Here is a 15,320-nt window from a genome sequence, read left to right on the forward strand (position 1 = left end):
TAATTAATTAGCTAGCATTATTAAAAACTGGTGTGTGGATGAAGGACTGTATAGGTAATAACAGAGTGGTGGTACCGCCCTTGTGTGTCGGTAAGAACACCTCTGGAGTTTGAATGCAGTCTAGGGTTTTTTACTTTAAGGACTAGGCTACAGTCATACACAGTGAGGATATTGGGCCATATTTATGGACAGATGCAAAAGAGTGTGGTCTACAGGGGAAACAAATATACTTTGATATGTTGTAATAAAGACATACAAAACACACACGTCCTCACAATCAGCATTATGATGAATTGTTATAGATCAAACTTCTACAACAGTAAGCACCTTGTAAAGGAAAGAAGAAGGTGAACGTGAAATGCATATGAAATCCCAGGACAATAGCCAAGACGTAGGCCTCAATGTATATCAAGTAATTACAATTAGTATGAACTGGCCTAGCTACATTTATGCAGTCAGTAATAATGGGGGAAAAAAAATAGAAAATTGACACTCTCTGCATTGGCCATTCTATGTGATGGTTCAATTTACTTTTCGTGCCAAGTTCATTTTCATGCTGAATGAGTTGTGTACTTTGACTTCATTTAGTTAATTAATAGCGTACTTCTGTGTCTACTGAAGACACTCCAGCATGATGCGTTCAGTGCAAGTTCATTGGTTTGGGTAATTTGTCTCATTTCACATTTCTGTGAGAATTTGTATCAGTAAAGCGGATGGTTAATATTCCTAAATAATGTCTTGTTGTGTTATTGCATTGTACATAATAAAGCTGCTCCCTAAAAGGTTTATACGGCCGTGTCTGTGGTCTCGTGCGACATAAATACAGCAGCCATGCATTTCAGTCACTTAAAGGTGTAGTCTGTGATTTTTGGAGAATGTCTTTTGTCAAAATCACTGTTTGTCAAAATCAGTGAATATCTCCTCAAGACTTGCTACCTGTCCGTACTGGGTGCACGCTGAAAGAAAATGATGTAAATACACAGCCTAGGCTCTGTAAACTGGTATGTAAACAAAAGTGTGTGTGTGTAAATAAAGGGGGCCACCGTAGCTATAGCAACATGGCAGTTTTAAGAGGTCGTGTATTAATACTGGATTTTATTTTCCAGTGATCACACAGTTCTTATTTAAGCGTTCTCCAGAATCACTGACTCCACCTTTTTAATATGGTATTCAGCCACCTACATTTATTTGCTGTTAATTTGACTTGGAAAATGAAACACATACCGTCGCTTATATTTAATGGAAGACCACTGAGAGCTACATGTTGACTATATCATATTCAGACTATGGTGACATTGTCCTTTGGGCCTTTGAGTAGACCTTTAACACTGTTGGCCCTGAGCTGACAGAGTGGTGTTAAAAGGGCCAGCTTAACCCAGGGCCAGCGGTTATCTCCCAGGCTAAGAATATATCTGGACACTTGTACACAGGCTGGATCTGTCCCTTGTTGGCATCCTTGATCACTGTGGGGAGGGGTTCAGCGTGCTTGTAAATCATCAGATTAAATCCCTGTGAATAAAGGAAATATGATCCCAGTGCTTGTTCTGCTGCGCTAAAGCCATTTACATTCAAACAGCGCGACCAGAGCAGTGACAGCTCCAATAACACATACAGATATAGATGCACACACACAGATATGCACACACACACACACACACACACACACACACACACACACACACACACACACACACACACACACACACACACACACACACACACAGGCTAAAACCCCTTAATTTCTTGGGCCTCAACAAGCCAGGCAACACACACACACACACACACACACACACACACATACACAGATACCCACACATGGAGACACATTAATAGGATTACTATGGCCAGATTGCAAAGTGTCAGCTCAGTGGTAAAGCCCTCACGTTGGGTTTTTCTGCTGTGTATGTGTGTGTGTGTGTGTGTGTGTGTGTGTGTGTGTGTGTGTGTGTGTGTGTGTGTGTGTGTGTGTGTGTGTGTGTGTGTGTGTGTGTGTGTGTGTGTGTGTGTGTGTACACGCTCATGCTTGAGGGAAAAGAGACAAGAGAAAGAGAGTTTGACTTTAAGTCGATGACATGCTCTCTGCTTATGAGGCAAAATCAGCTGTGTGTGTGTGTGTGAGAATGTGTGTGTGTGTGTGCTTGTGTGTGCGCGCCTGAGCTCTGTGATAATGTCAATGGTGTCAGCAACCATGGCCCAACAACACACAAAGGAAAAGTAAGCTCTCTCAGCGTGACTGGTGATCTTACACTCTCATTCTGCAGCACTCTTATGTAACACAGAGGGGATTTAACAGCAAACTTGCCCTTCTTTAGCTGTTGTCCTTAATAACCAATGACCAGCAATAAATGATAAAGTTCAGGATGGGCTCACCAGACTTCATAGAGGTGGTTTTGGTTGTTCCCATGCAGTTCAATCTAACATACACACATGCATGTACATAAACCTCTTTCCCTCACTCATGCATGTCGGTCTCACCCCAAAAACCTGTCTCCCTGACACTAGGGGGCACTCTCTCCCGCCAAGCCTCAGCACCTGGCCAACGACCACACTATACCTGCAGAGCTCCTCCTCCCGCAAGCCACACCCCTCAGATCGACGACTCGTACCCCCCTGGCTATGATACAGGTACACACATGTGCACACACGCTCACAGACACACACTCACACACACACACACACACACACACACACACACACACACACACACACACATACACTCCTTCACACACCTTCTCAACTTCTCTCTAACACACACACACACACACACACACACACACACACACACACACACACACACACACACACACACACACACACACTTGATGTCCTCCCAGGAGCAAGGATGGATTACCATAAAGGCCTCTCAGAACTTCATGTGGCGTCCTAGATGCATCTTGGGTTTTCATCCACTTTGTCACACTATGAGAGTTAAAACGATCAATTGTCGCCCCCTGTCGTTCCCAACACGACACAACACCCTACGGATCCCATATAGGGCTAGAATCAGGCTGATAGTGTGTAGCCTGACATCACCATAAGAAACACAGGAAAACAGAACTACAAAGAGACGGAAGAAAACTACAAAAACAAACAGCACAAAGACATATGATACATTGACACAAGATGGCTCTGCATTGGTTGTCATCTTGCTCCTATATAAGAAGGATTACGGCCCTTTCACATGGCTGTGTCCTGGGGCCTGTTGTTGTTTCATAATCAGTCCCATATTCCCAGGGTTCACACTTCCATCCCAAACACCCAGTCTCCTCTCCATCAGTCCTTTTTGCTGCTCAGCTTTATAGATCCACTCCCAGCCACAGTGTGTGGGGCTAATACAGTGAGTGTGTCTTCCTAAAGTGTGTGTGTGTGTGTGTATATGTTTGTTAGGTGCTCTACTTGACAGTCCTGCTAGCCCTACTCAGGACATATGGGTCCTCAGGAGCTCTCCCACTGGTAAGGGTGTGTGCTCCCCCCCAAAACCCCTCCCACCGCGACCCCACTGACCCTGTGTGAGAACCTGTAGACTAGATCCCATCCCAACTTTTAAAGGGATAGTTCAATATTTTTGCAGGTGTGATTTTATGAGGAACATGTGCATAGTTAGTGCTTTACCAATCAGTAGGATGCATTATAAAGAGTGTTGGGAGAGTCGTCTCTGTAGCAGAAGTCAGCCTTGTACTGTTGCAGAGGGGGCTAGATGAATGACAGTTTTTCTCCATATATATATACATATATATAAATGTTAACCTAAAAGATAAATATATAAATGCTAACCTGAAAAATAAGTATATGTTGAATTGTACACTGAATGTAGGACCTTTTCATGCTAATTTGTGGACTGATATGCTGCACGGCACCAGTGCGAGCTGGCGTAGTAATACATGGCCGAACTACGCTTGAAAAAGGTGCAGAAATAAACGGCTGCTGGCCAATGCAGTGCAGCGTGATCAGCAGTGGAAAACTCCTACATTTAGCGTACAATTGATCAGATATTTAGGTTTTAGGTACGTGTTAATATACATGGTATAAAAACATTTTTTCTGTAAAAGTACAAGGCTAACTTACTACAGCGACATCTCCCCCAAACTCCTTACAATGACTGCGCTTGACCGCCATCTCCATAAGGTAACACACCAACTATGTGCCTAATACAACCACACTTCAGAAATACTGCACTATCCCTTTAAGAAAGCTTTATTTATCCCTCTGAATCCCAAAGTCTTGACCCCGCCATGCCACCCAAACACACCCCCCTCCCCCCCCCTCAATAATCCAGTAACCATAAGCACAGTTGTGTGGCAGCAGCAGGGGATGGTAAGTGAGCAGCACTCCTTCCTCCACAGCCTTTCTCTCAACCTCCTGTCTTACTCCCATCTGGAGTACGACTGGTATTTGCCGATTGCTACCGCCTCCACCCTAAAAGCCTACGGATGGAAACTATGACAAAGAATGATCTCCACAAGCCACTCAATCCAGCTAGGCCAGCTATGATTTTTGCTTTTTCATAATCAAGGGAGGTATACCCATCTATGATTTCTTAAGTTCTAAAATGAGCTAAGTGTAAAAGGTGTTGCCGTGTATTTTGGTAAATACAACTGATCAACTCTTCCTGTGATTGAGATGATATCAATCCTGCTGTCTGTGTGTTGAGTATGAATCTATAGCCAGGGGTTACTTAGCCTAGTTTAGCATGAAAGACTGTCTAATAATAATATGTGTTTTCTTTGTTTAATCCTATCTAACTAAAACATACATATAGATGACAATTTACAGCTGCATGCTGGCTGTGACTGTTACTTGCTGTGATGGATTAACTGTTGTTTGAACAGAAAAATTAGACAATGTTTTTTTTTTTTTTTTTTACTTACAGGCTAGCTTTCCCTTCCTAATCTAAACTACAGTAAGCTAAGTACCTCCCAGCTTTAGCCTGATAAATGTACACAGACGAGAGAGAGTGCTATCAAACTTCTCATTCATGAAAGAGAAACAAAGAAGTGTATTTCCTTCGTTGTCAAACCAATCCGTTAAAGGGGAACAACTCAAGACTTGCCTTTGACTTGCAGCACACTCTGAGCTCATATCTTTAGCCTACACTATGAATGACACGCTAAAAATCTTGCTTTCTCTGCTGACGTCCTAACTCTCTGACTATTCTGTCATTTTGACACCTTTAACTCTCTCTCTCGCTCGCTCTTTCCCTCTCTCCCTCTCTCTCTCTCTCTCTCTCTCTCAAATTCAATTCAAAAAGCTTTATTGGCATGACTATTGTTGTGGACAAACAGTGTCGCCAAAGCATTTACAGTATTAAAAATATCACAACAAAAGGAAACGTCAGAACAATATGTAAATATAACAAAATAGCATAACAAACAGATAGTACGTACGGTAATAATATCTAACATATAAAATGATATGGACAAGAATAATGACTTATTTACAGGTTTTCGATTAACATGAGAATAAAAAAATTAAAAAATGAAACTCGTCTCTCTGTGTGTCTCAGGTGACCGTAGCAGTGTTGGCAGTGCGGGCAGTGTGGGCAGCAGTCGCAGTGCAGGCAGTGGACAGAGCTCAGAGAGTGTCCACAAACAGAACGGCACTCAGAACCGCCACAACGCAGACAATGGCAAGGTCAGGCCTACTCACAAATCACCACTCACTCCACTCTTAACTGTATTATAAACTGTATACATGATGTTCCCATTAAAACATGTGAATTACTCTGCTGAAACTTTCCACACTAATCCAGTCTAGAACCTACTTGTGATATCTTATCTAATAGTCTAAATAGTTCACCTGTTCTGACAGAATGAACAGTTTCATACAAGTTTGTGTCGCCATCAATTCATTCCATCTAGTATGTCTTGAGCTTCAGATGTGTTCTTCATTGTAGCTTCCTTGTTTTGTGTGTGTGTGTGTGTGTGTGTGTGTGTGTGTGTGTGTGTGTGTGTGTGTGTGTGTGTGTGTGTGTGTGTGTGTGTGTGTGTGTGTGTGTGCAGGTGGCGCCCTCTCCTGGTGAATCTGGGGACATTGCAGGAGCAGACCACAGCAAACAGCCCAATGGAACCACAGGTTGGTCAGAGATTCAATACATACTGTAAAGTCAAGGTTTTACAATGGAAAAAAAAACATGTCCAGCTATGGATTGATCTTTTCATATAAATGTTTGGATTTAGCATACATTTTCCACACAATAGCATAACTTTTTTTCTTAAAATGACGGCTTCATTTCCAACACATAAGGACTTTTATTCTCAAAATCTCTGATACTTTGTCCTAGCAATGGATTTTATAATACTTTAGGCATTTAAGTTTTATTTGGGAAGATCCAAAATGTTTTCTCTGTCTTTGAGGAATGAAAACTGAACTGAAATCATCCAGGTACATTTTTCAACCTTATTTCCTTGACACATAAAGGCATAAAATCCTTAGATACTGTAACCGTAACATTCTACACATCCCTGTTACTACTCCTACTTGAGGAATGCCTTCAAAGACAGGTGCAGCTTTAGTTCTGTAGGATGGGATTGTCTGTTATTGTGGTCTGTCTGAAAGGAAATGAGATGTTTGGAGGGAAAAAAGGCTTACCTCACCTTACCACAGAAACCAATAAAACCACAACACCCCCCCCCCCCCCCCTCCATAAAGGCCCAATGTAAAATCACCTCTGTCTGTATGTACAGTGTGTGTGAGCACTGCTAGATTTCAACAGCAGGTGTAAGAAAAATCCTAGTTCATCTTATGAAGAGTTTTTTTTCTGCTGAGAAATTGCTTTTTAAATGTCAGCAAAAGGCGTGACACATGCTAGTTGAAGCAGAGGATCTGTGTTGACCTCGGGCGGAATGGGAAGGAGGGTCAGAGTGAGAAGAGGAGTGGGAGGAGACAGGGACAGAAAACAGAGAAAGAAAAACACATTTGTCAAAAGAGGGAGGGAGAGAGAGACAGAGAGAAAGAGAGAGAGGGAGAGAGAGAGAGACATATAGAAAGAGAGAGGGAGAGACATAGAGAGTGAGAGAGACAGAGAGGGAGGGAGAGACAGAGAGAGAGCGTGAGAGAGACAGAGAGGGAGAGAGAGATTAGTTGACTATAGTTGAAGAAATGTCTGCTTAACGGATAGGCAGTAAGCGAGGATGAAGTGCCAAACATCAGGAGCTCTGTCGCTCTCCTTCCTCTTTAAGGGTAAGAAGTCATGTGTGGACCTGATGTGATAGGTGTTGTCGGGGCTGTGTTTCTTTACATTGTACATCATGACCGTGGCTAGGTTCAGCTGTTAAATAGGACCGGAATAGACCGCTTACCTGTGTGTTTCCTTACCGGGACAATGTAGAGTTAATGAGACAAGATCAAACCAGTCAAACACCTCCGGATGGGCTTGCATGTCAAATTTGATTTACTTTACATCTTAAAAGGTGGAGTCAGTGATTCTGGAGAACGCTTTGTGAACATCTGCTCACAACCCGTTACCAGTCCCCCTTTGTTTATATAATTTTGGTTAACATACCAGTTTACAGAGCCTAGGCTGTGTATTAACATCAGATGGTTTTTCACAGTACTTTCAGGTAGTGGACTGTCAGGAGGTATTCACAGATTTTGACATAAAGTGATTTTGACAACAAGCGTTCTCCAGAATCGCTGACTCCACCTTTTAATATCGGTCTTGTTTTTGCTTTTATTCTGGTACTGAATGAAATGCCTGTGACTAGCTCTTTAAAGGATTCTAATTGTATCATAAGTAGATGGATTATCCTGTGGTGTCCTCACCAGTGTGAATAACCAGCCTGCTTCTCAACACAAAGGTTTATGGAGTTTTTCTGTCTTGCCCTGAGGACAAATACCTCTCCACTAGGTGCTGTTTATTACTCTCTTCTTGGGACCTGGGCCCCTGACCTTCATAACAAAGTGGAGGAAGATAGGACATGGTTCAACTAGCTTAGCATAATGACTGGAAGTAGAGGGAGAAGCTAGCGTGGCTCTCTCCAAAGTAAAAAAAAAAAATTATAATAGGCTAACCTGATATCTGGTTAATTTTGGAAAAAGAGCTGTGTGTGTGTGTAGAAGTTAAACACAGGTTTTAGGGATGGGTCTCTGTACAAGAAAAACAACAACAAAGCTCCGTGAAATCACTGCTCCCGGCTGTTGTTCACCAAGAAATAGTTTCCATCCTTTACGCTGGGCTAATTACCTCCTGTTTATACATGTCTAGGCATTAACATACTCACGCCATGGTAATGATCTGGCCTCATTTCTCTCACTTAAGTTTATACCCTGAATGTTGATCTATGCCTTTCATCAAGGACCGTAGGCAACAACAAAAACATCTGTTATATTTGAAATCACCTTAATTACAAGAACATATTTTTCTTACTCTAGTGTCATGTCCAGCCATACAGATAGTTTCCACTGCATTAAAGGTGGAGTCAGTGGTTCTGGAGAATGCTTGTTGTCAAAATCAATGAATAACTCCTCACAATCCCACTACATGTCCGTACTGGGGGATCGCTGAAAAATATCCAGTGTGTGTCCAATGTTAATACACAGCCCAGGCTCTGTAAACGGGCATGTTGCTAGCTACGGTGGGCCCGTTTGTTTTACATAGTCCATGGTTTACATACCAGTATACAGAGCCTAGGCTGTGTATTAACTCTAGATTTTCAGCGCACACACACAGTACGTGGCGGGTTGTTAATAAATATTCACTGATTTTGACAAAGTGGTTTTGACAACTAGCATTCTCCAGAATCATCATTAGGTGGACGCTTATATTTCAGAGACCGATATATTTACCTGGATACATAACAAACTAAAACTGCCTGCATGGCTGCTTACCACTAAAGGTAAAAGAGAACATTTGATTTATTGCAGTTTGGATGAAGTGACGCTTGACCTTTGCTTTTCTGTCTATGTCTTCACTTGCCCAAATTGTGTGAAGTTGAGTGTTTGTGCTTTTTAGATGAAGGTTTTTGCAAAGGGTGGTAATTTAAGAGTAAATGGATTCTGTGGGGTGGGGCGGGGGGTAATAAGTTAGATAGAAAGGAGTGATCATGCCGCAAGCCTCGGGGCAAAGAGAAATGCAAAGATGGAGAGAATGGGTGGAAAGGTGCATTCCTCAAGAGGTGTGTGGCTAATGCGTTACGACTGATAGACAGCTGAGTCAGGAGTGTGTTCACATCAGGGAGATAACACACCCTCTACTCACCTGGAGAGACCCAACCACAGCCCCCCCCCCCACACACACACACACACACACACACACACACACCTTCCCTCCAGCCTACACACCTGCACCAGCAAACAGGACAAAACTTGCTGAGTTTGACACTAATGCACAGTGCACACTGAAGTGGCAACTTGCTCACATACATACATACAAGTTTTGTTTTTAGCATTTTTTTTCTATTACACTTTGACAGTCACTTGCCAGAAACTTGCTACTGTTGAGTCTTTGTTCTGTCTTGTTGAGACTTTGATGTGTTTTTGTGTGTGGTTGGCTGTGGGTTTTTTAACAGTGTCTCCTTGTTGACCCTGCACTCACTAACTCAGTCACTCACTCACTCAGTCACTCAGTCACTCAGTCACTCACTCACTCACTCACTCACTCACTCACTCACTCACTCACTCACTCACTCACTCACTCACTCACTCACTCACTCACTCACTCACTCACTCACTCACTCACTCACTCACTCACTCACTCACTCACTCACTCACTCACTCACTCACTCACTCACTCACACACACACACGGGGTGACCTTCTAATTCCATTTAAAAAAAGCACATTTGGTCAACAATAATTTTCTGTTAGAGCAATACGAAATTGGAATTCACTGCCTACTACCACTATCAATGATATACATACATATTCCACCTTTACAGCACACCTTAAAACATGGCTGTCCGACAACTATAACTGCACACATTAATCTCTGTCAGACGTGATGTGTGTGTTCTTGCTCCAACGGTGTGCAATATGTTTGTTTGTCTTTTTCCCCTTTTTGCTCAGGCCTGCTGTAATTATAAATGCAATGTTTTTTTTTGTTTTTTTTTTTACTGTTATTTGAACTAATGTATTGTAGGTTGCCTACTGACAACTGGCCGGGGACTACAGCTGGAAATTAGCCAAATAGACTAAAGCTGCTCCTTCTCAAAGGGGACTGTCCACAAAACTATAAACAAATAAACTTTAAATTTATAAAAATAAATTCACTCACTCACTCACTCACTCACTCACTCACTCACTCACTCACTCACTCACTCACTCACTCACTCACTCACTCACTCACTCACTCACTCACTCTCACACACACACACACACACACACACACACACACACACACACACACACACACACACTCACTCAGAATACAGCCTGATGGAGTTGGCATCCTGTACGATTGATGGTGTGTGTTTTCTAGGTGGTTCCCGTCGGCAGGTCAACGGCACTCCTCAGAAAGGCTTTGTGAGGCCGCAGCAACTTCTGGAGGGCAAGGTGAGCTAGTACTAGGAGTGGACTGTTACTGTGTGTGTGTGTGTGTGTGTGTGTGTGTGTGTGTGTGTGTGTGTGTGTGTGTGTGTGTGTGTGTGTGTGTGTGTGTGTGTGTGTGTGTGTGTGTGTGTGTGTGTGTGTGTGTGTGTGTGTGTGTGTGTGTGTGTGTGTGTGTGTCAAGACTCATAAATATCTCTCTGCCGTTGTTAGGACTCTGAGGCCATCTACCAGTGGCTGTGTGAATTCCAGCTGGAGCAGTACACATCCAACTTCATCAGCGCAGGATATGATGTCCCCACCATCAGCAGGGTGACCCCCGAGGTGTGTGTGTTTGTGTGTGTGTGTGTGTGTGTGTGTGCCTCTCAACAGACTTTGGTTTCTAAATTAAAGCTGTTTTACACGGCTGTCAGAACTCATTTTCATATTAAACTATTATTAATAATGGGCTAGGGTTGGGAGATAATATGCTAAAACAGTATCCACGTTTTTTTTATTAATAGCAACACATTATTCCTTTAATTAAGGTTATGAAAAAAGATGACCAACGCAAACGAGTCTAACGAACAGTGTAACAGTCAATAGCCAATATTTAAATGATGATTTTACCTTTTTCTTTTTACATTGCCTTGCTGTGCATTGTGCTTCAGGACCTGACAGCCATCGGAGTGACCAAACCAGGCCACAGGAAGAAGATCTCCATGGAGATCTCCAAGCTGAGCATTCCAGAGTGGCTGCCCGATTACACTCCTGTGAGGAAACACCTTTCATCTTCCACTCACGTGTTGGAACATTCCTGAAATGCAGCTTTAACTCTTTGATTTCCTGTAGTAGTTTTGAACCACTAGTCTCTAACCGTGTGCCATGTTGGTTGGTCACACAATTGATACTACGACTTAAAGATCCAGTGTGTAGAATTTATTGGAATTTTTCAGAACAGACTTAGAATTGGAATATAATATAATATTCATAAGTATGTTTTAATTAGTGTATAATCACTTGGAATACTTTTTTTTTTCTTAGAATTAGCATGAGTGGGGAAGCTGCCATGTTTCTACAGTAGCACAGAAAGGACAAACTAAATGGCCGTCCTGGGTACTCTAGAATACATAACTAAATACATCTTCACCTCATCACTTGATATTGTGAAAAAGACTAGAGGCAGTGGTGGATGATGCCATCTTTAGTAACTGGCTTTATGTCCTTGAAGGCCACTGTAGCGTCTATACATTCTACGAAAGGAGAGCGTTGTAATCTAAAATCTCACCACTAGGTGTTTCTAAATACTCCCATATCACACACTGTACCTTTTAAGTAAGGATTTGTGTCATTTGGTTTGTCTCATGGCCCTGCCCTTTGTCTCTTGTGTTCTCAGTCTGACCTGGGTGAGTGGTTGAGTGTGATTGGACTGCCTCAGTACCAGAAGAGACTGTGTGACAACGGCTACGACTCCATCACTATAGTCAAGGACATCACCTGGGAGGACCTGCAGGAGATAGGCATCACCAAACTGGGTGAGGAGGATTAACACCACAGCTCTCTATGAATTCAAACAGCAATGAAATGCAACCTCCCATAGTTCAGTCCAATGTGCTTGTTCTTTTGCTGCACCTGCCTTACCTTGTCTAGTATGAAAACCCGGTGTATAAGACACACTTTAAATAACTTCTGTTTTTCATCTTAATATGCAAGTAAAAAATGTTGTTTGCCTGAAGTTGGTCTCTTGCCTCAGGCTGGTTTGTATTTTGGGGTATAACGGCTGTCATATGTCCACATTTATGTCCACTTTTGGACGATTTTGGTTTCATAACAGCACATTTAATGCATGCATGCAAACTGCATGCACCCAAAAAATAGACGGCTTCAATTCGGTGTCTCATACTCCGGATTTTACGATATACTGTATAATGTTGTTTTTGTTTCACTTTGTTTGTTTAAACTGTAAGGTCTTGAAAGACGCCCATAACATTTTTTATTATAACTATTATTAATGGCTAAGGTTAGATAGTAAACATGAGATAAGATATATCTTAAGCTGGTAACATTAAACTGTGTGTCTGTGTTCTCAGGCCATCAGAAGAAGCTGATGCTAGCGGTGAAGAGACTGTGTGACCTGCAGCGCTCCCGTAACCACCCCGACCGAGCCGGGGGCGGGACCCTTCGCCGGAAGCCCCCGGCCGCCCTGGAGCTGGTGGCCATCGAACACGCTCCCACACGGCCCCACGCACAGTGCTCTGACGCCTCCTCTGAAGAGTGCTGTCCCTCTCCACGCACACCCCGCACCATGCTCTCCTTCCAGGACAGTGAGCTGAGTGCTGAGCTGCAGAGTGCTATGAAGGGCCGGGCTGGAGGAGGAGGGGCTTCAGAGGCCTTTGCCATCAGGGGCGTGGCCTGTGCCGCCATCTCAGTCAGTCAAGAGAGCATCGGCATGAGGTCGCGGGGATCGGGCAACTCCGGCAACTCCGGGAATTCCAATTCAGGCTATTCCCAACCAGACCACCAGGCCGCAGCGTCTTCATCCAGCCGCTCAGAGGAGAGTCTGGGGACAGGGGATGAGGTCAAGCGTGGCGGTGGAAGTAGAAGCCCTGGAGACCGCAGTAGACAGAGACCTAATGAGATGTGGGAGAACCACAGTCGCTCTGTAACCCCCAACAAACTCCCCTTCTCCGCATTAACTCCCCCACTGACCCCCAGCAAGATGCCTCGCTTCGCCTATCCGGCCGTCCCGCCCAAGGCCAAACACTTCCAGTCTCCAAACCGTCTCTACCAGCCCCAGCACCAGTCGCCCTCCCCCTCCCCTACCTCTCCCTCCCCTCAGCCCTCCCCGGCGCAGAAGGCCTTCTCTTACCTTCAAGGAGCCCAGGTACCAGGGGTGGTCAACGGGGCTCCGCGGGCGCTCTCCAAGCCCCTGGCCGGAGCCGTCCCTCTGATAGGACCGTGGCACAACGACAACCAGAGGGGCTCCTGCAAGAAACGTGCCCAGAGCCTGACGCGCTACGCTCTGTCTGACGGTGAACCGGAGGAAGACGAGGACGGCCCTGCTCCCTCCTGTGACTCCCCGTCCTCTGGCGTGGTGCCCTCCTACGCCACGCTGTCCCGCAGGCCGGGACGCGGACACAACGGGGCCGCACCGGGGGCTCAGCGACCACTCAACCGCAGCCACTCCTTCGCCGTGCGCTCCCGACGCAAAGGCCCTCCTCCTCCGCCGCCCAAGAGGATGAGCTCCGTCAGCGGGAGCCAAGCTGGGAGCGGGGAGGAGCCAGAGGGGCCGGTGCAGGCCGGGGTGGAGACTGAGAGCACGGGCAGCGTGAGGAGCATCGCGGCCAGGCTAGAGGGAAGCAGCAGTAGCACCAGTAGCAGTCCATCAAGGAGGATAGACGTACCACCAACTCATATCCAAGGTTCACCCGTGTTCAGCCCCGTCTCCTCCCCCATTTTACACAACACCACTCCTCACATTATCCTGACACATCACTCCAAACCCGTCCCCGCCCTGGGGATAGGAGGGCTGAGGAGGACAGGGAGCGACAGGACGGAAGTAGAGACGGATAGACAAAGAGGTGGAAGCACAGAGGAGAAGATGCTGGAAGAGAAAGAGAGAGCGAGGAGAAGTGAAAGAGAATCAAAGAGCAGCGCTAGTACGGCCGGGTCTCCGAAGAACAGCTCCGGAGCAGTCCACCTCCCCTTCGCCGAGGAAGGCAACCTCACTATCAAGCAGAGGCCCAGGGTGGCAGCGGTCGCCCCAGAAGTCAAGACTCCCACAGAGGGTCCAGTGGTCCAGCCGCCCAACGGCCTGGAGCTCCCAGAGTTCAACCTAAAGGAGTCGGACACGGTGAAGAGACGACACAAGCCCAAAGACCCGTCCACGCCCGAAGAGGCCGCTTCCCCCAACAGAGAGGACAGCCACCACCCGCAAAGCATAAGCTTCCACGGGCATAGCGACACCGGTATGTCCAGCGACGATGATGCTCAGAGGCCAGGGAATGTGTTCCGGAGGGTGGGCTCCATGGGGAAAGGCCCCAAGCCTCCAGTGTCCTCCAAACCGTCCAGAAGTCCTCTCAAACAAGCCCCCAACAACAGCCACCCCACAGACCACCACAGAGCCAGCGCACAACAGACAGCCATACCCAGACTGACCAGCGTACAGATTCACACAGTCTCCCCGAAGCTGGGCGGCATCATTCACACACAGACATGTATACCCAGTACCATCATAGTGAGACAGCCACACACACAGGCCAAGCCACAGAGTCCACAGAAGGCTGGTGGTTTGTCTGTGTCAAGACACCTTCAGCACAGCTCGGCCATGACGTCCACACAAGGTAAAACACTGACCTGGAAAAAGATAACCTTGTTTTTTGCGACTAGGGCTGTGTTTCATTTTTTTTAAATCGATATCGATACATATACGGATCCTTTGACTTACCGTACCAGATCGTGGTTTTTGATAGCAGTATTATGGAATCTGTTTTAACAAGGACATTACACATTATGGTAAAAAAAAACACATTACATTTTATGAATAAATACAACTTTACATCAGCTGAATTACAACTAACTACCTTCAGACCAGCACAGATGCCAGATCTCCTGAGCCACTGCAGCTCAAAGGAAATATACCAGCAACAAGGAACAAGATGTAAGCAATACAATGAATCAGTGCAAATAGTTTTCAGTGCAAACGGAAAAGTAAGGTAAGGCTCACTGATGTATACTGCCCAACCCATGTTGTAACCCAATGTATATTTCTTGGATGCCTCCAACACAGCCAATCACCAGCCCTTTTTAGATCTTGGCACATCAAGAATGCTGGATGCTTATTGGCTCACTGATGTCGAT

At 45.1% G+C, this 15,320-nt stretch overlaps 1 protein-coding gene across 2 annotated transcripts in view; it reads left to right on the forward strand.

Moving 5' to 3' along the window:
• The window catches only part of LOC307267191 (caskin-2-like), a 58,294-nt gene that overhangs the window by 39,090 nt on the left and 3,884 nt on the right, over positions 1-15,320 (forward strand). For both annotated transcript variants that reach the window (XM_080049445.1, XM_080049446.1), the window contains exons 12-19: positions 2,503-2,625; positions 5,504-5,631; positions 6,000-6,072; positions 10,414-10,487; positions 10,695-10,805; positions 11,132-11,233; positions 11,857-11,995; positions 12,551-14,803. In XM_080049445.1, coding sequence (XP_079905571.1) covers positions 2,503-2,625; positions 5,504-5,631; positions 6,000-6,072; positions 10,414-10,487; positions 10,695-10,805; positions 11,132-11,233; positions 11,857-11,995; positions 12,551-14,803 — 3,003 coding nt within the window. The remainder of the gene's footprint in view (positions 1-2,502; positions 2,626-5,503; positions 5,632-5,999; positions 6,073-10,413; positions 10,488-10,694; positions 10,806-11,131; positions 11,234-11,856; positions 11,996-12,550; positions 14,804-15,320) is intronic.

Source organism: Ammodytes marinus (assembly GCF_949987685.1).
Source record: "Ammodytes marinus genome assembly, chromosome: 20".
NCBI lineage: Eukaryota > Metazoa > Chordata > Actinopteri > Uranoscopiformes > Ammodytidae > Ammodytes > Ammodytes marinus.